Source organism: Eubalaena glacialis, chromosome 2 (assembly GCF_028564815.1).
Source record: "Eubalaena glacialis isolate mEubGla1 chromosome 2, mEubGla1.1.hap2.+ XY, whole genome shotgun sequence".
NCBI classification, from domain to species: Eukaryota; Metazoa; Chordata; class Mammalia; order Artiodactyla; family Balaenidae; genus Eubalaena; species Eubalaena glacialis.
This window is the reverse complement of record NC_083717.1, coordinates 37,072,542-37,092,600: the sequence shown is the minus strand read 5'-3', so window position 1 is coordinate 37,092,600 and position 20,059 is coordinate 37,072,542. Positions and strand designations below refer to the sequence as shown.

General features: G+C 46.0%; 1 protein-coding gene across 1 annotated transcript in view; it reads right to left on the bottom strand.

The window, feature by feature from the left end:
* Window positions 1-20,059, bottom strand: part of CPEB1 (cytoplasmic polyadenylation element binding protein 1) — a 95,321-nt gene that overhangs the window by 6,313 nt on the left and 68,949 nt on the right. Inside the window, exons 3-8 of the mRNA XM_061181748.1 lie at window positions 18,911-19,099; window positions 7,045-7,271; window positions 5,041-5,293; window positions 1,917-2,030; window positions 1,512-1,601; window positions 483-619 (exon numbers count right to left, since the gene is read on the bottom strand). Of these exons, the coding sequence (XP_061037731.1) occupies window positions 483-619; window positions 1,512-1,601; window positions 1,917-2,030; window positions 5,041-5,293; window positions 7,045-7,271; window positions 18,911-19,099 (1,010 nt within the window). The remainder of the gene's footprint in view (window positions 1-482; window positions 620-1,511; window positions 1,602-1,916; window positions 2,031-5,040; window positions 5,294-7,044; window positions 7,272-18,910; window positions 19,100-20,059) is intronic.

The following is a 20,059-nucleotide window of genomic DNA, read 5'->3' as shown; positions in this document are numbered from 1 at the left end:
GAGGAAACTACACAGTAACAAAGCCCTGAATGGCAGTGAAGAAGTCATCCATGGATAGGTGTGGGCTAAAGAGGGATCTACCCACCACAGATTAGGAGGTGAGAAGGCACAGCCTGAGAGCAGGACTAGAGAGAAACAACTGTAGATTTTCAGTTAAGTCCAAGCAGAGAAAGCTGCTAATTTCAATTTCATTTCTAAGACAAGAAGTTTGGGACAGAAGCATTGGCTAGAATAGAAGGAGATCTGGGAGATAATTTGATTTCCATGGGCAGAAGCACATACATACCATTACGGCCCAAAGGTGGCGGGGGGGCGGTTAATGCAGCTGAGAGTGTTCTGTTGTATTCACCGTGGGGCAAGAAGAGCAGCCCTCTTGCCTCAGTAGGGGTACTTGTCTGCAGCCTGTGTATCCACCCACCCCATGAAATCCACTGCCTCATATGCCAATCACCCGATCCAGAAAGGACTCTGTGCCAACTCACCTCCTTGCAGCGCATCCTCCGGCTGGACATCTTGAAGTAATATTCACTCAGGCCATCTGGGCTCAGCGGGTCATGAGAGCAAGCCTGAAGCAAGGCCCGGACAGACTTCTCTAGTTCGAAGACCAGATACACATACCCTATTCCCAATGGAAGGAGAAATTGCATTAACATCCCTCAGGTGGCTACTCCTCAGCCTTGGTTTTGCGGCAGGGAGTTTCTTCCGAGAAAGATGCCTTATGGGTGAGATAAGTTTTTGTCCTACTCCTGAAAGTCTTGTTGAATGGAAGCATTTGCTATGCTGGACAACCAGGCCAACGGAGGGAGAAGCACACCATCTCCCACCCTAGTAAGGGAAGGGATTGGCAAAGTAGGACAGAGGATCCCATCATTACCACATAGCTCTTTATCCCGCAACACAAAACATGTTCAGGTCAGCAAGCCTGGCTTTCCTGGGGGCAGGAGCGATGACAGGTCTGGGGCCAGGGGATGGAGGTATTCCTTTAAAAGCCTAGTTAGACCACTGGTTCAGTTCATCGGAACACTTTCGGTGAAGATGGGGCAGAGTGAAAATAGCACCTGCTCCTTTCTACAGGGAAGGGATCTCATTTCAGACCAGTGAGGAATCAGATGCTTGGTCCTCATTCCTGCTAACTCCAAAGGGAGCTCAGAATTAGGTCAGGCAACAACGTAACTGGGAAGGAAAGGCAAGTAAAGGAAAGCTTTTCAAACGCCTCAGTTTGAGAGGTCAGGAATGGCTGGGGTTCAGGTTTGGAGGGAAGTGCACAAGGCAGTTTCACAGGCAGCTCCAACTGCAGTGTGAGCTTGGACAGATGGAACATTGGCTCAGAAGAAACAGAAGGGTGTGTGAGGTTGAGAAGGAGTGCCGAGAGCTGAAAGTTCTGTGCTGTGGAGTGCCCAAACCTCGTTATCATCATGCAGCTGTGACACCCCAGCATCCCTCAGTGCAATTACATACTAGGGAGGGAAAAAAAGCTCCTACCATGTCTTTATTACCTTTAGGCATATTACCTTTGGGAGGACACCGGGGGTGCTTGCCATCCTTACCAGGCCACTCCACACTCAAAGAGCCAAAAACACGGAAGGTATTAACCAATCCAGCTGCAGAGAGATGGAAAAGAATGGCAGAAACTGAGACACCATCCTCCCCAGGAAGGCACAGGGCCACTAGTATTCTCTTGGGCTCATCCTCCTTGACAGACAACTCAGAATTGACCTTTGGTCTCAGGTGACAACGGTATGCAACAGACACAGAAGCACTGTAGGAGTCTATGAAGTGCACCTTTCCCATCACAGTTGCTCCTGTATACCCTGTGCCCAGGCAGAGGTTCAATTCTTGGCCTCAAGTCCAAGTTTCTTGTTCTTGAAAGACATGCCCCACCTTCAACACTTGAAGCAGAAGGTCTCAGAGCTCACCTTCCGTAATATCCCAAGGGACACCTCCTAGGAACACCTTGCAAGAGTAGATGGGGTTCTTGTAGTTCCGGGGAGGAAGCTGGCCACTCCAGGTACAGGTGGCTTCATTCACAGCTTTGGCAGAAGACAAAGAGAAACAGGAGTCAGAGAATTAACAAAGTCACTGCCCTTCTCTGTGGTGAACTTTTATCCAGGAAGGAGGAGAGAGGCCACAGTCCTAGTCTGACTGCCTGGGAGAACATCCATGACTATACCCTGAAAAGCAAGAAACCTTACACCTCACCAAACCAGTCAGCCCAGTATGATAACCCTAATTCACTAGTTCTGTCTCCACTAAAACTGAGAGGAATAGCAAACCAGATGTGTAGGGTAAAAATGATCACAACTCAAGCTATTTTCATACATATAACATATAACCAGAAAGCAGTTTTATCTAGTCATTGCTTACAATACTAATTAATTTAAATTTATAATTATAGCACACCTCAGAGATACTGCAGGGTTTCGTTCCAAATCACCACAATAAAATGAATATTGCAATAAAGCTAGTCACACAATATGGGGAGGGGGAGGGGTGAGACGTGACAGGGTGAGAGAGTGTCATGGACATATATACACTACCAAATGTAAAATAGATAGCTAGTGGGAAGCAGCCGCATAGCACAGGGAGATCAGCTCGGTGCTTTGTGACCACCTAGAGGGGTGGGATAGGGAGGGTGGGAGGGAGGGAGATGCAAGAGGGAAGAGATATGCGAACATATGTATATGTATAACTGATTCACTTTGTTATAAAGCAGAAACTAACACACCATTGTAAAGCAATTATACTCCAATAAAGATGTTTAAAAAAAAAAAAAAAAAAGGATAACCAACAAGGGGGAAAAAAAAAGAAAAAGAAAACCATGGTTCTTCCTCATGGACATTTCTAACTTAATGGACTGACCTGACCTGACCAAAGGCAGTTTAAGCCATTCTAAGGAACTTTTGAAATTCCCAAACTTAATTTTCTTAAAAACAAATTGGGCAACCATAGCTCTAAAATTTCCAAAACTGAATGGAACGCTTATCTCAATCAGTATTTCGAGGCATCTAAATGTTATCAGGAGCCTAAAATTGCTTCTCTGAAAAATAAGATGTTAAGATTAACTGAGACAAACAAACAATTAAAGAAAGATAAAATGGCAAAAAAAAAAGCTAGTCACACAAATCTTCTGGTTTCCCAGTGCATATAAAAGTTACATTTATACTATACTGTAGTCTATTAAGTGTGCAACAGCATTATGTCTAAAAAAACAATGTACCTACCTTAATTTAAAAATACTTTATGGCTAAAAAACGCTAACCATCATCTGACAACACAGGGTTGCCACAAACCTCCAATTTGTATATAAAAAAAACAAAATGCAGTATCGATAGATTGGGAGTTTGGGATTGACATGTACACACTGCTATATTTAAAATAGATAACCAACAAGGACCTACTGTATAGCACAGGGGACTCTGCTCAATATTCTGTAATAACCTAAATAGGAAAAGAATTTGAAAAAGAATAGATACATGTACAACGGAATCACTTTGCTGTACACCTGAAACTAACACAACATTGTTAATCAACTACACTCCAAAATAAAATAAAAATTTTTTTTAAAATGCAGTATTTGTGAAGTGCAATAAAGTGAAGCTCAATAAAACAAGGTATGCCTGTACTTGAAAGTAAACAGGACAATTTTTCATACAACATCCTAAATGCTTACTGATCCAAATGGACCTTCTCCCCAAATGCTAAAATAAGGAACATTATACTGTTTCCCTGAACTCATCACTCACAGAAGTTAGGACACTGTCAATAAAAACCAGCACCAGCAACCCAACAAGATAAGAATGTCACAACTGTTCCAAGTCAGAACAATTCCCCATCATTTCCAAAGCTATAGTTATGGTACCTAAAGAGACACCACCGGGCCTTCTATCGTATCAGTCTTTAATCGTGTCCCCACTCAGTCGTGCCCTTCCAGATCAGAGACTGACCTTAGTGGGAACTGGCTAGTCCTCACCTATTTTACTCTCCTCCTCCAGCACTGGAGCAGATAGCTAATGAGATGAACCACCATTTTCATTCAGGACAATAACATGGAAGGCCATTCTCTAAAAGGCATAGGCCCAATGTGTTGCTACAGCAAGAAATTAGGCACCATCAGCAATATTTTGCGAACAAAAACAGAAGTCGATATAATGGCCTCATCCAAAAGCACAGTAAAGTCATTTCATAGGAAAACAATGGCAACAGAGAAAGTACAAACACAGGCTGCCGAAACCATTAAAATAGGGCAGCAGCACTGCTGGGGAGAATGAGATCAGGTCTAGCTCTGTGAGTAGAAAGACAGACATATTGAAACCTATGGAAACAAAGGGAATGGAGAAACTGAACATTCATTTAATCAACTCCAGAACCTTAAAATAGTGGTCAGTGAGCATCTCCCTGAAGCACTAGTAAACAATGACATATACAGCTCATTTGTTTCCAAGTACTGGTATAAGATGAAGAACAGATTTAATAATGGATTTAAGGTAACTTAAACGACAGAATCTAAGGGTTCCTGAGAGACCAGTACACCTGGGGACATCCCTTACCCTGGAGGTTGACAAATGGACCACCCACCCCCCAGTGCATCCCTGTGTATACCAATCAGAAAGCCCTGGGGAAGAAAGCTCCAGCGTGGGTTGTGCCTGACATGTCTTTGAATTAGAAAGGGGGAAGTAGACAAAATTCTAGGCACCATTTCCAGGGTTTCTCTTGAACACATGCACCCGTGAAAAGAATCAAAAGCGAGAGCAGTGCACAATCCCCACAGAAGAGCAGAAGTCAGAGATGGATCCAACCCCTAATAGGCACAACCCGGTGTGCCAGATTATCTATTGTTCCTCTCTGCTCAGCCTCAAAAAAGTTACCGAGTGTGTCCCCATTAGCACTCACTCCTCAGAATAGACCACTCTGTGCAGAAGCAGACTTCACCATGCAGTCAAGTCCTCTTGTGGACAGTTCCCCAGTCTGTGAACTAAGGTCACTTACTCACTGCCCGAGAACGAGGCCCCAGGCCCCCAGCAGGCCCACAGCCACACTCACCTGCAGCTTGCCTGTGTAGCCTGGCCTCTCTCTCTATGCTGAAGGGGTCTTTGGGAGCTTCAAGGAGGTCCCAGGACGGCCACACAGAAGCTCCTGGCCATCTCTTTGATGCGCTGGTTGGGGAGGGCGTGACTGCAGCCAGAGCAGCTTGCTCTTGGTCCAGCCGGGACCCAACCCCCATCTTTAAAGGGTCTCTGGGACCACCCCCCGTCAGAGACAGGAAGGGCAGGGGAGGAGAAATTCGGAGGCTTGACTAGGGAAGAAAAAAGGAAGATATAGGTTTTTAAAGGACAGTTGTTACAAAAGTAATAATCACACTATAGAAATTATGAAAAATACCAATATTTGATATATTTTCTTTTAGACTTTCTTCCTATGTGTTCTTAAGATTAGCTGTCCTTATACCATAATTTAAACAAATTCTTTTCTCCCCAGTTCAGTCTATTTCTCCACGTTACCAGTCTTCATAACCATTTTTAATTAATTTATGATATTCTATTTAGGGAACAAGCTACACTTCACTGACCTATTCCCCCTACGGTTAAACATTTAGATACTTTGCAAGTTTTCAGGACTATAAATAAAAACTTTAAACTTTATTTTAAAAACATTTAAATAAAATGTAGCTTTTTCATATTTTCTGTGTTCTCTGGTCAGATTCCTAGACGTAGAATGCCAAAATGCTTTCTATGAAGGTTCTGTGTTCTATTAGAAATGTATGAGAACACAAGTTTCTAAAAAAAACAAGCTTGTGTCAAGGCTCTAAATTCTACTAATTTAAGTGGGTAGAAATGATACCACATTATCAAAAAATAAACTAAAATAATTACTCAATAGAATATTTCCTGTAAGTTCAAATACTGCCTCTATTTCCTCTTCTGTGAGTTGTCTGTTCATACCCCTTCGTCAATTAACCTTTGGGGTGGGAATCAGAGAAAAGTTCTTTAAACGAAATCCCAAAATATTAAAGCTGGTTATGAGGCAAATTTCCAAGACTGAGGCCCATATAAAGTAATGAAAAGAATTATAAGCATCCCATCTAATCTCATTTTATAGGGGAATAAGCTGCAGCCCAGAGAATCAAAGGGAGCCCTGCTTGTAGTTATCCCTCTGGAAACACACCCTGAACAGATAAAACCAGGGAGTAGTGGGGACACCAACGCCAGCTTTCATATCCTAGGACAGACTGGCGGGAGGCCAGGTGGGCCCTAAGAGGTCATGCTATGAATGGGACGTGGCAACCACCAGCATTTCCAGTCTTGGATACTGAAGAGAAGGGGGAAGGAAAATAGCCATTATATTCATTGAACAGTCAGCTCAGTGGCTTTGGTAGTAGAGAAGCAGACTCAGAAGGCACCTTGAATTGCATTTTACTTTAGGATGATTTCTCCCTGCCATTCCTATATATTTACTTCTAATATTCCCTATTCCTCATCTATCGTAATCCACTTTCCAACTCCCTTTAGCACGAGTGCCACACGTGTCACACGTGGCTGTAGATGCAGAGCAGGAGATGCAAAGATTAACTCTGAGACATTATTTCATGGATTCGTCATGGCCTCTGAAAAAGAGCTGGAGTCAGATCTGGATTAAAACCCTAGCCCCACTGATTACTAACTTGTGATTCTTAAAATCATCAGTTAAAATATTTGAGGTATCATACATAAAGGTACATAAATGATATTATTTAAAGGCTAAGAAAACACCCATGGAGGTCAAGAAACAGAACACTGCCAGGACTCCCATATTTACTTTTGAAACTAACTTTCCCAACAGCTCTTGGAGTAACCTGTAGAGTCCTCAGCTCAGGTCCTGAAATGTACTGCTCAATGGGTATAATGGGTATACGAGGCACCCTCTATTCTGTCGAGGATGGAAAGTTCTATACATGTCTCCACACCTCCCCCTCCCATCATGCCACCTCGCAGCCTGCATTCTAGTGGACATGCATCCCACCTCCAGCTCAAGTGCTCTCCCCACCTCACTCTGCAGCAAGTTACATACAATCAAATCTGAGAGATGATCTGATCCAGAGCTGAAGCCACTGGTGTCTGAGTCAGAGGGGCTGCTAGAACGGGAGTCCAGGATGGGCCGGGTTTCCAGGCGGGATCCTCTAACGGAGGGTGCTGGAAACTTGTCCACCAAGTCAGATCCAAGGGGGTCCAGAGGCAGGAAGCTCAAGGGGGGTTTCCCCAGGACACTGCCCAATGGATTGTGGAGCATGCTCAATACTAGGAAGAGAAAAAAAAAAGGGAGGAAATAAAAAGGAAGTCTCATGACCTCTTAGTTTTCTTTCCAGCCACGAGCCCTTGCCTTTCCTCCCACAGCCACCCAGCAAGATGGACCAAGCCACGACCACCGAAAGCATGACAGAGCCGCAGTTAAGAGTGTAACGAGCAGACAGACACCCGCGGTCCATGAGTGGAAGGGACAGGATGGCATTCTAAAGACCCAAGTTCCTGCTGCAACAGAAGCAGCAAAACTCCTGCTCTCTGCCACCCAGGCTTACGGGTCAGGGCCAGCATCTGGGAACCTGTGCCACTGGGGACCCTGGTCACAACTGCTTTAATGTCTGGACACACATGCCCGAGTTGCCATAGGAGATGCCTTCAGCACAATTAGGAAGCCCAAACCATACTCCTTCCTTACTGTGTTTATTAGAGGAACTCCCACCTTTCTAACACTACATAGCTAAAACACAGAACTTTATGGCACACCCCAGAAGTCTGGTAGAGCATAAGCATACCATCCCATCTAAGAGATTCCTTTATGCAAAATTCTAGCATATGCAGGTTCTCTTCTATGCACCCTTGGACTTCAAACATTTAGGATGGAAGCAGAGTGATGCTGTGGTTAAGCCGGCTCTGGCTTACGAGTATCTTGGGGTGAAACCCTGGGTCTGACGCACCTTTATATGGCTGCGTGCTCTGGGAAGCTCTCTGAGTCTCCATTTTCTCATGGCATCTTGGGTGGAATACCAACTATTTCGTAACATTGTCAGGAGGGTTCAATAATCAAGACAGCAGATGGAAATTGCTCAGCACAGCAGCACCCAGTGCACAATATTTAAATATTAAACATCAAAAAAGAGTGAAGCAGAGGCCAGGAAAGATAAGGGAGGTAAAGTGGACAGCAGGGGAGAGCAGCATTTTCCCACACTTGGCCTTGGGGAAATAAGAACTCCAAAGCAAAGCAAAACACCCTTTTATCCATGAGGAGGGGGTGGAAGAGGGCTTTGGCCATGGAGCTATGGTGGCACCAAAGCTAGGTAAGAAAGAAGCCATATTAATCTGATTTTGTTTTTTCATCTGGAGAAAGGGGAAAACATCCCCCTCAAAAAGGCTGTGAGGTGAAACCAAAATAATGCATTTACATATGAAAGTGCTCAATAAACGGTGGCTGTGACTGGCTCTACCTCACAATTACTCACTAGTACCTGAGTGAGACACAGGTCACCAGAGCTGGTTTTCTTTCAGGGTCCAAGTCAGCCTGAAAGTCAGCCTGAATGTCTGGCTGGGGCTGTGGTGAGCCTCCTGAGGCAGGAATAAACCTCTCCAAGCATGAAATCAAAGTGGAAGCATTCTTTCAGGGTATTCATGACGGAGGGTATGTGCAAGATCAGACCAACCTGCTCTCCGTTGGCCAACCACTTCCCTCTCAGCTCAAAATAAGGTAGGTGTATCAACTCTTTTTTGTTTTTAAATGCAGGGAATAGTGTGGATGTGTTTGTTTTATTGTGTTTATTTATCCTTGATTTTTAAAGAAACTGTCCTACTGTTCTCCAAAGTAGATGTACCAGTTTACCCTCCCACCAGCACTGATGAATTTCAGTCCCTCCACATGCTGGCCAACACTCAGTAGGGTTGGTTTTTTAAATCTAGCCAGTCTAACATGTATGTGTGCTGGGGAGTGGGGAGCTTTACCATCTTCAGCAAGGAGTTTATTACTTAGTTTATGACTTCCTTTCTTAAGGAAACATTCTTCTAAAACTAGGACTTTCAAAGCAGTTTCCCAAGCACAGGCACTTAACCATATGCTGAAACTAAGTGTCCCTCAACGCTTGGATTCTGACACCCATCAGAAATACTTTGTCAAGTTTCTCAAATACTCCTGACAAACCCCGACCTCAATGAAACACCGAGCCCAAGCCCCTGGAATTCACGCCCTGAGAGGGCAGGAGATGTGAAGATTTATTCCAGGCTCCTACTTGGTGCTGCAAGACGTGGCAAAAAAAAAAAAACCACTGTGAAAACTAACATATCACATGTATTGGTCTTAAAAGTGGTACCATTGCCCTAAGAGGGCCTCATCTTTCTTCACATTTTACAGAAACAAGGTTAGGGTGGTGAATGATGAGGCAACAATCACATCATAGAGAGCTTCGAAAACCAAATTAGGGTGTTTAGATTTTATCCTGAAGGTAAGTGGGAGATACTGGGGAGCTGCCGTGGGGACAGCCAAGGAGGCTGAGCAGGGACACTGGGGAGGACAGTGCTGGTACCCAGTGCCCGGCTGGGACTGAGTATTAAATCAGACTCGGGCGACTCTCTCCAGCAGCGTCAGGAACCTGGATGGACACTGCACCCATACAGGGCTGTGGGTTTTTCCCAAAGAGGGTGTGAAGGAGGAAATGAGACAACAGGGTTGATGGTACCAGCAACAGAGATGAAGAAGGGGTCATGCACTACAGGTGAAAGACAAGAGAGAGTCAAGATGCTGGAAGCAAATGGAGAAGCAGCAACGGCCATGTGCTGACAGCTACCAGAGGAGGGGAGGGGCAGACAGAAGAAACAGGAAGTGGGGAACAGTGAAGACCGAAGTCCTGAGGACGGTGCGGTCCAGGGTGTGCGACCACAGGTGGTTGAGGTGGACTGCATGGAGGCTAAAACACTGGATAGGTCATTCACGTGGACCTTAAAGGGACCCACAGTGACAAGCGGGCCTGGGGTTAAAACAAACAAAAAAACACATATTGAGGTCTTTAGAAAAGGGTAAGGACTAGGGAATTGGTAAGAAGAACAAAAAGAATGACCCTGAGGTAGATAAGGCTGGGAGAACATGCAGCCTCCACTTGAGAAAGTGACATCCTGAAGGAAAAAACCTTCAGCGGAGGCAGAAGTTGGCAGGAGTGTTCGCCAGAGACAAACAAGATAAAGGGCAGTTTGTTAATCCTAGGAAGGGTGGCACAGCAGAGCTCCAAGAGTTGTCAGGGAAACACAGCATTAAGCAGGATGCAGAAAAACGCTCAAGGAGATGGCTGGCCCAAAGGACTTGTGTCAGGGGGAAGCAAGGAGGATAAATATGGGCCACAGTAACTACGTCTTTACCCAAGATTCTAAAAAAGTGTATTTGAAAGAGTCAAAAAGCAACATGGGTGCCAGTGTAGACCACCTTTCTCATTCACAACAACCTGTATTCATGACTGTGTTGATACATCTGTTCTAACAGCCACAAATCCATCTACCTCAACTAACCTACAATTTGTTTTTGACATGACCACAAAGATATCTTGAGGCTTTGTCAAATTCCTGTGTCAAAGCTAGCGATTATGTCTGTAACACTCCTCTAATCTGATAATAAGCCTGTCTAAAAAGAAAATGGCATGACAACCCACAATGGCCACTAATGAACTCCACTTCCTTAAGTGCTCAGAGTTCATGGTCAATCATCTGTTCTACAATCTGGAACAGGTGCAATCAAGCTCCGACCATTCACTAATAGCGGCTTCCACATGCTGCACATCTAGTATATGCCAGATACTGTGTCAGAAGCACTTTAGGTAAATAATCTTCCCTGCATCCTAAGAAGTGGGTATTATTACCCCATCTTAACAAAAGGAAACCAAGGCTTAAAGGGCAAGTGTTTGTAGTGAGTTTGTCAGCTAATTAGTGACAGAGTGGGACCCAATTCTTTCTGGTTCCGTGCTTTATCCTTTGTAACACACCATTCCCTAGTTACTTTTTTTTTTTTAAATACTCAGGACTTTACATCTTCTTGTCTTTATGTTCTTGACACCTCTCTTTTGTTCAAATTCCTGTAAGACCATTAACTACAGACAAGCTCTCTCGGGTTCCAGAGGTCAATACCTTGGGATCTAAATCATCCAGGTCTTAAAACTTCTCTAGGACCTTGCCGCTGCAGGAACTCATTAAAAATGTACCTTGGGCCCCACTCCAGACCTACTGAATCAGAACCTGCATTTTAACAAGATCCCCAGGAGATCTGTGTGCACATTAAAGTCTGAGAGGCACTAATCTAGAAAAACCTGAGGCTTGCTACTTCAAGCTTCTAATCAGTTCCCTTACCACACCCCAGAACCTTTCGTATGTAATTATTTCCTTGACTTAAAAAAACTGTAGGTTATTCAAATACAGCTCTTACAGCACGATGGCAACTAATACACAGGAGGAAAAAAGAAACCAAGGTGGCTATGTAGGACATTTCCCAAAGAGTCTGATCTCTGAAACATGCCCCCCAACCCCCCCGACCCCCGCCGGGGTGGGGAGGGGGTGCTGGAGGAGAGGAGAGAGGGAAAGAGACCTAACCAGGAACAAATAAAGAATATTAAAAAAATTGGCATGGACTGTGATAACAGTTTCAGGGAAAGTGACGGCCAGAAAGAAGCTGAACACTGTGAAAAACGTTCAAGACAAGAACTCTGTAAGCTCATATCAAGCAAATACAAAGAGAGCATGGGCCTACTGCTTGAGGGAGACAACTGCTAAGAGACAAAGGAGAGAAAAATGCTATTAAGGACACTATTGGGTCACCAGAGAAAACTGGAATATGAACAACAGTTTAATGAGAGTATTATATCAATTTTAAGTTGACTGAAGTTCATAGCTTTTGCTGTACATGAATGTACATCAGAACATCTCTATTCTTTATGGTACAGAAAGAAATTATAGAGAGATATACATATAGAGAGAGAATTGCAAATGATAAACCAAATGAGGTAAATGTCAACAACAGGAGAATCTGCATAAAGGAAATACAAGTAACCTTTGTATAATTTTTATTTTGTATTTGTGACTTCTGTAAATTTGAAATTTCCAAACAAAAAAATTTTTTTATGACCGAAGGAAAACCAGTCAATGCCCATTTGACTTTCTTCACCTTTTTCAAGGCAACTGATCTGACCAGAAAACAGAAATCAAGCACAACTAATGGGGACTAGAATCTCAGGGGAAAAAACAGTAACTGAGTACCTTTGGAGTCTCTGCCTATAAGAGAAATCATCTTCTTTTAAACAAGCTTTTTAAAGCATCAGAAAGACTTGCATAGATATTTGCAGACACACATGGGTACAAAGTTCTGCCTTCTCAACCAAGCACACCAAGGGCCATCCTTACCACCCCACTCCAGCAGTAATTAGCTCAACACCTGGCAGAAAGCAGGTGATCAATGCTTGCTGAATACGAATAGTACTGAAAGAAAGCGAGTATCATATCCCTAGGAGCCAGTATGCTCACTGAGGCTACTCCCCTTCTATCAAGGTTATTCAATTTAAGGACACAGTGCTGACTGAGATGCAATTCAGAATTAGAGGGAAAAAAACCTCAGTTCATCCCGACCCAGCCCATCACCAAAACAGAGGTTGAAAGAAGTACTGTTACTTGCCATATCAATTTGTGACAATATTCCTTCCACTAGTTTCAAATACTTTCTTGAAAGAGAACTAAACATATATAGATACAGGCTGAAGAGAGTCACTCTCCCTGGGATCCTCACAACCACTGAAACATACTTCTACATTCAAATACAAGGAGCAGGGAAGAGTATCCACTGAACACTATTCCAACCACACAGGAAAACAGGAAAGGGGCAGTGCCGTCAGACAAACATGAAACATCAGAGTGTACCAGAATTAACACACCTGGGTCACATCAGCACCTCCACATCAGTTTCCTGCAAATATTAAATTGGAAGAGGCCAAGAATACAGGAGTTTGACTAGAAGATACAGGGAAGACAAGAAAACCTATATCAAGAAGCCAAGGATTTTCTAGGTGGTTTGATAGCTTCTTCAACCCACAGAAGGAGCCAAGTTCTGGAAACTGTCACTCATGGTCAGATGCCCTACAGTGACCTGACTGTCCCTCTGTATAGCCCAACCTCACAAAGGACCTGGCTATGTAGTTCTTTGAGTATCTACAGATCAAACGGAGGAAAGCAGCAGAGACAGTGGGCTTCTAGGGAAGGTGGGGCCTCGATTCAAGAGACAGAGCCTGTCTTGCTCCCAGCTCAGCCCATGAGACTATATTCCCCTATATAAGGTTGCTGAGTAAGGAGCATTGATTCCCACCAGCTGGGAATCAGGAGGGAAGGAGCAATCACTTCTTCCTAACTTGAAGTATAAAGTATACCTCCTGGGAAGACACTCTCTTCAAGCCATATAACCTAAAATCCAGTGGAAGTGACAGGTTCCTTATGCTGTAGGCCAGTGAACGATCTCAAACTACACTCCCCATCATACGGCACAGAATTTCATCAAAGTCAGATGTCAAGTATTAACCTAGATGGACTAAGCGGGGGGAGAGTGTGGGAGAGAAGTCTCATAGTCCCTTTCAATGGTGGCCAAGGCCCTGACCTCTTTGCTCTGCTCCTATCTTGACCTCTACAACTCAAGGATCAAAGGAAGTCTGAGGTTTACCAGGTGCCTCCAGCCCTGGTGGCCAAGTGTACGGCAAATCCTTATCTTCCAAAAGTGACTAAGAAAAACAGAAAAACAGTATGCTCCCCCTGGAGCACAGGCACCCATCCCCACTCACATGCCAGCAGGAATCCGCATCAGCTACAGACAGTTCTAACGGAAGTCACGGGGAGAAGAGGACCTGGCAGAGGGTTCCAGCTCATTAATGCTACCTCAGAGGGTACAAGAGACCAAATCAGCAGTAATATTTTTAGACTGATTGTTAACTTTCTCCACTTTCACCCTTCTGTGCCAGCTCCTGTGGGTTTTACAGCTGAGTCACTGTTGGAATTTTCTGAAGCCTTCCCCAAGAGTACAAAGGCACCCAAGAGTGATGGCGGCAGCAGCAACGGCAGCAGGAGCCAGGCACCGGATGCCTGCACTGCAAGACACTGAGCTTGAGCTCAGCTCAGGGAGAACCCAGGCCCGAGACATCATAGTCTGTCTAACAGGAGTAATCATGGGAAAAACCCAGACCAGGAGCCATTATTTCCAGCCTGAGACACAAGGCTGCACCTGGAACCCTTCTTCCCTATCCCAACCCTTGGTCCTGGGTTGCCTGCTCAAAATCTACCTAAAGGCATAACAGGAGCACTCATTGCAGGTATAACAGAACGCTCTCTGCCTATGACCCCAACCCTGCAACTCTACAACACACCCCAACTCAGGCGGTGATCCTGCGAGTCTGAACTCCCTCCACCAACTCTGGATCCCACAGGTCCAAGGTGGTACCCGACATAGCCTTTCTCCCCGATCTTGATCACTGGACAAGTTTCATTAACCTGAAGAAATGACATGCTCAAGTCCCATGTAAGGTCAGCAATACTCGGTCCCTGGACCCAACCACCTCAACTTCTTTCTCACCTAGGAGGTACCACGTTGTCACACTGCTTCTCAGCCCCTCCCTCCTCTCTGCACTAAAAGCTATTCTCCCTCAGGAGACTACCTGACTCCATGACAGAATTCATGCTCCAGTGTATGAAAAAAACTTTCTGTAAATGCATCATCATGCCCTAAAAGATATGAGGGCTCAGAGATACTGATCACTGAACAATCTGTCCGTCCAGATGATCAACACAAGTAGGAAGCAGAATAGAAAGAGACTTTGTCTGAACTCTGTAGTTCAAACTTACCCGGAATTAACTCAGCACTCATCATTCACTCAGTAAATACTTACTAAAAAGACAGGAGCCAGACTCTGTGCTACATACTGGGAATATAAGCAGTGAAGACTTGGACAGCTGAGGTAGATTTGCAGGAGAACTTGCTTGGGCCCAGAAGTCCATGTTCCACAGAGGAGGAACCCAACCCTACTCTGAACGTTGCCTCAGAAAGGTTATTTGGAAGTAGAGCAGCAGCAGAAGCAAAATGCTGAAGACGTCCCTCTCATCCCAGGCTGATTCAGCCTGCAGACCAATGGGGAGCCTATAAGTGACACAGCACAGGGAACATACTCTGCACTGGTTAGCGGTCAGGGCAGAAACCAAAGAGGGTGAACAGGTTAATCTCCAAGGGACTTCTAAGGAGAGTCGGAAAACAGGACATGTCCTCTGGCATCCTTAGACTGAGCGTCTGGTCTGCCCACTGGGCTTCTGCACAAGGCCTTCATTAGGAGTCCTTGTTTCCAGGTCCCCTAAAGTAGGTTCTCAGTCACCCCACTTCCTGCTGAGTAATGCTGCATGCAAAAGAGTCACCAGGGGAAGGCAGGAATACAAATGCATCGGGGGGCACAGCTGATGAGCTGAGACTCAGGGTGAAGAGGGAGTCAGAACCGTCTCATGCCCTAGCCTTGAGTGACCTCGGCAAAGGAAAACATCATGGCTGAACAGCCCTGGAGTTGTATATACAGAGATACTTTACCGGAAGTGTTCTTGCTCAACATGTTAGGGTTCTGCCCACAGGAACACAGGTGTGATAGGAAGCATAAGAGGCTTGGAATCAAAGAAACCCAGGCTCGAATTCTGGTCGTTGTTTCACTTTTGGCACTTCACGAGCTCTGTGAGCATTATTTCCTCATCTTTCAGATAGGAACAATAATAGTACCCATTTCACAGGACTGTGAAAGCATTAAATCATGTGATATACTTCACATAGGAAGTAGTCAATAAATGGTGATTAGTCACTCTCTCCCCCATCCCAGGACATTGAGGATAGCTTTCATAGCCCTCCTGTTCCATTACAGGACTTAGGACACTGCAAGTAGGACAAAGGTAGCCCCAGACACATGTCACTGGGGTCACTTCTAACATTCATCTTGCCCTGATGGGAAGGAAGGCTTCCTTCCCAGCGTGAGATGAGGCCTTAGGGGTAGGCAGAGTCTAGAAGGGAGGGACCTCACAGAGTACCACACCCAAACCAATGCTGGCGTTACAGGCACAACTCTCAAAAACAGATTACACCCCAGGGTCTTCCTGTAGGCCTCCCAGGCCAATGAAATCCATGTAGCAGAAGGACCCTAGCCCCTGGAAACAGGTCTCCATGTACCAGTCTCATGCTGAGAATCCAATGAAATGTTGCCCCAATGCCAAAAAAAATCCTTAGGGGAGAAAATGGAAGCCCCCAACCACAGCAACTACCATGCTGCATTTGGTATACGTTCTCATCTATTTCCCCTTGATAGTTAAGGGGATTTTTAAGGGCAACAATTTTATTCGTTGATGTACCTTCAGTGCCTAACACAGTGCCTGGCACACAGCCAGTATTTGTTGAATGAATTTAGCCAAGATTTTTCAGGCAAGAGACCTGCTATCTCCAACCTTGCCCCCTACACATTGCTGAAAACTTAAGAGTTGTGGAAAATGGTCAGATGTAAACCCATAGCCACATGGGGCAATATATCCCCCAGCAGGGCCAAGGAAGAAGCTTGCACCATGTGCTCCACGCAGAGACAGCAAGCTACCAGGCTGTCTGCAATGATGACTCCCAGACTGTCCAGAGCTGTTGAAATACCTCCTCCCTCCCTGAAGAAACTGAGCTAGTTGGTCTTCAGATGGGGAGGCAGTGTAGGCACTGGAATGTGGGCTGCATGTTCCTGCATTGCTGGCAAGGGCGCAGCTGGCTGGTGGGAGGGCTGCGTCCTACTCCAGGAGGCGGCACCCTCATGTGGGCTTTCCAAGAAGGCCCAGAGCTCAGAGAAAGGAAAGAGATGGCCATCACCACAGCTCCCAAGCCCAAGGATAACATGGGGATCAGAGATGGGTGCGCCCTCAACCCTCGGAAAGGAAGACATACACACACTAACCCTGCCCATGGCTAAGTCATACCTCTGGGGCAACTCTCTGGGTTCCCATGAATGCCAGGGCCACAGACTACAGGCCCTCCCTGATCCAAAAAAATCATGTAGTATTTATTACCTAAGTGCTTGAGACAGAACATGGAGAAGTAAATCCATCCCCACTTCAGAGACAAATAACTACTAACAGGCCTTTCAGGTGGTGGGGAAGCTGAGGAAATTATGGCTGGGCCCAAGCTATTTTTTTTTTTTTTAACAGCCTAATTTCAGAATGACTTTCAGGACAACCTCTCCAAGCCCCAAGTTGGCCCCTCCTGCATTTCTATTTGTTGTAATACATTTCAGAAGGACCCCTGTAGCTAAGAGAAACCAGAGCCAAAGAAGGGCCACACCCAACGTAATACCAGTGAGAGACAGTGTCTTGGTCAAACACTGATCACCACAGACAGGTGCCCGCCTCCTGGGTGGGCTCCCTTGTCTTTTGCTCAGATACAGCAGTGAGGGTGGGGACAAGGTCAGTTTCACAGGCCCCCCGGCTGGCTTCAGAATACCACATAAAATAAACTACCACTGCCTCCAAGCCAAGATCTCCCGACACAGGATACCAAACAGTGACACCACACTTCCAAGCCCAGGGAAAAACCTGAGTCAGCTAAAGGCTGGTACTTCAAGAAATTCTACCTCAACTCAGAGGTAGTTACTTAAGGTGAAGCTCTTCCCCACCTGCAGCCAAATAAAAAAAATCCACCCTCTACCCCCAATCAAGTGGGATTTACCAAAAAACTGGGCATTAAAATGCCAACAGACACAACAGTCCCAGGCTCTGCAAAGCATTCTAAAAAAAGACCTGCGCCAAACAGGGTGGAGGCCAGAGAAACCAACAAGACAGTACCTTGCTGCCATGACTGCCAGCTTCTGGAGAGGGGAGGCAAAGAAGGATGGCAGGCTCTGTGAACCCCACTGTCAGCACCAACAGCAAATGGCCGCCCCCACCCCCGCTTTCCATCTTTTTAAAGTACCTGCTGCCAATATTCTTTTTATTAAGGTGTAATTTACATAAAGCGAAATACATAAATTTTTATGTATAGTTACAGTATTTCTTAAGTTCACATTTCTTCCTGAATACTCCAAGACTTGCGTCTGGCCAACCCTCCCCCTTGAACCACAAGAGGGAAATAAACGGGCAATGGGAAGGTCTGAGCAGAAGCAGTTCAAGGGGTTGCCAAGAAGCCCCTTCAACTTGTCCCCATCGAATCCTTCCAAGATGACAAGGGATCCTAAAGGGGAGTGGTTCTTCCTACATCCACTTGGTCACCCTTAACACAAAGAAAGAAAAAAAAGCCTCCGCAGCTGAGAGTTACTCCACCCCACTTACCCTGCTTACCCCTTTCCAGGATCAATGCTCTTAACCTTATGTTAAGCCAATTCCAATATCCCAGTATTACCCAGCCTCACTTGTGGTTAAAATTCTTCCCTTGCCATGATTCAGGGACCACCCATCCTTCACACATAGCTCCCTAGTTTTAAAAGCCACTGAGAAACAGAATCTGGACATCCAGTAATCAGCCCCTTAAGTCCCCTCCCCCGCCTAAAAGTGTTTTGCTTCATCATCTCCAAGACAGGCCTGGGCACTAGGGGGTTAGCTGGAGCTTTTCTGCATAAGACTGTCACCTTGTGGACCCTTCTCAGGGCCACCTCAGGTACAGACTAACAACTCCAGGGAATTTATCAGGGTAAGTGGAAAAGCCATGCCTGCCTTTACGAGCAACCATCTGTCCTGCCACACTCACAGCCAGCATTTCCATCTTTTGCAAAACAGCTCCATGTTGTATGGGGAGGGGGGGAGATGCAAAGGTGAACAGAACAACTGTTGCTGTGGATATCTTCACTCACTACCCCATATACCCCCGCCCCCCCCCCCAAGCCAACTCATTTTCTGGCACTCACCTGAGTGTGTGCTGCTCTGGGCTGAAGAATCTGAGTCCTGGGTGCTCCAGGGTCGGTCCCAGCCTGTGAGACTGAGGGACTGCAGGCCAAGGCACAAGTCATTTGCATCTGGGAGGCCACGGGAAGAATCTTGCGCAGAGGTGGGGAAAAGCATCCTGCTTGTAACTGTTTCTTCAGAGTCCTGGAAGTCTGCTTTGGACAGGAGGACAGCAGAACCCCAGAGTTAAGGGCTGTTTTCCCCAGTATTATCAACAATAAATAATATTAATAATAGTTTCCTTAGGCTCAAGGACCAGACATCCAAGCTGGCTGGATGCTGCAGCCGCTGCCTCTGCACTTTTGGGGGTATTAGAGCAAGAGCAGTTGCCATACAGCCCCCCTCCCCACATACACACCCCTATCCCGTCTGCATTACAGACTGGGCCAGCATGTGATCAGGCTGCTGATGCTTCCCGCTGCCAGTGACATCAGCCGGCTGAGCTGTGCAATAGAGAGCGGCATCATCCCTCACAGAACGGGGGAGGAGCAGGAGGGGACGACAGGGAGGAGACTTGCCTCCCAGGGAAAAGACAGCACAACAGCTACTTGGAACAGTCCGGGTGCAGTGCCGGTAAGTCAGGGTTGCGAGGCAGCGCCCTCCGGTCTCCAGCAATAGTGGCCAAGCGGCCCTCAGGCACGACTGAAGTCCTCTCTGCCGACAGCAAAGCCAAAGCAGCAGACTGCCTGCTTGTGTAGCTCTGCCCTCCTGCCCCTCCCTTTCCCTCCCTCTGCTCTCCACCCCCCAAACCCAAAAACACTCTAGTCCTGGACTCTCTCCAGCTGCTTGCTCAAGCCCTGGTTTTGCAGCCCGATGCAAAGCTTCACAATTCTGCTAGCAAAAATCTATGTGCTCCAAGTGGCCCCTGAGCAGTACCCTGACACAGCAGTGTTTACCACTAAGGATGGGACAACCTTCAGAAAAACACTGTACACTCGGACCCTGGGGAACAACACTTGGTGCTCCAGGCCTGTCAGGAGCAGCTGATCAGAGAAAGGGGGTCAGCTTGGGCAGGGGGAGGGGGAGTCACTGGGCAACCCACATGCCAGAGTCAGATCTGTCCTGACTAGGATACTCCCTGTTCCCAAGTTCCCTGACCCCAAAAGGATAGG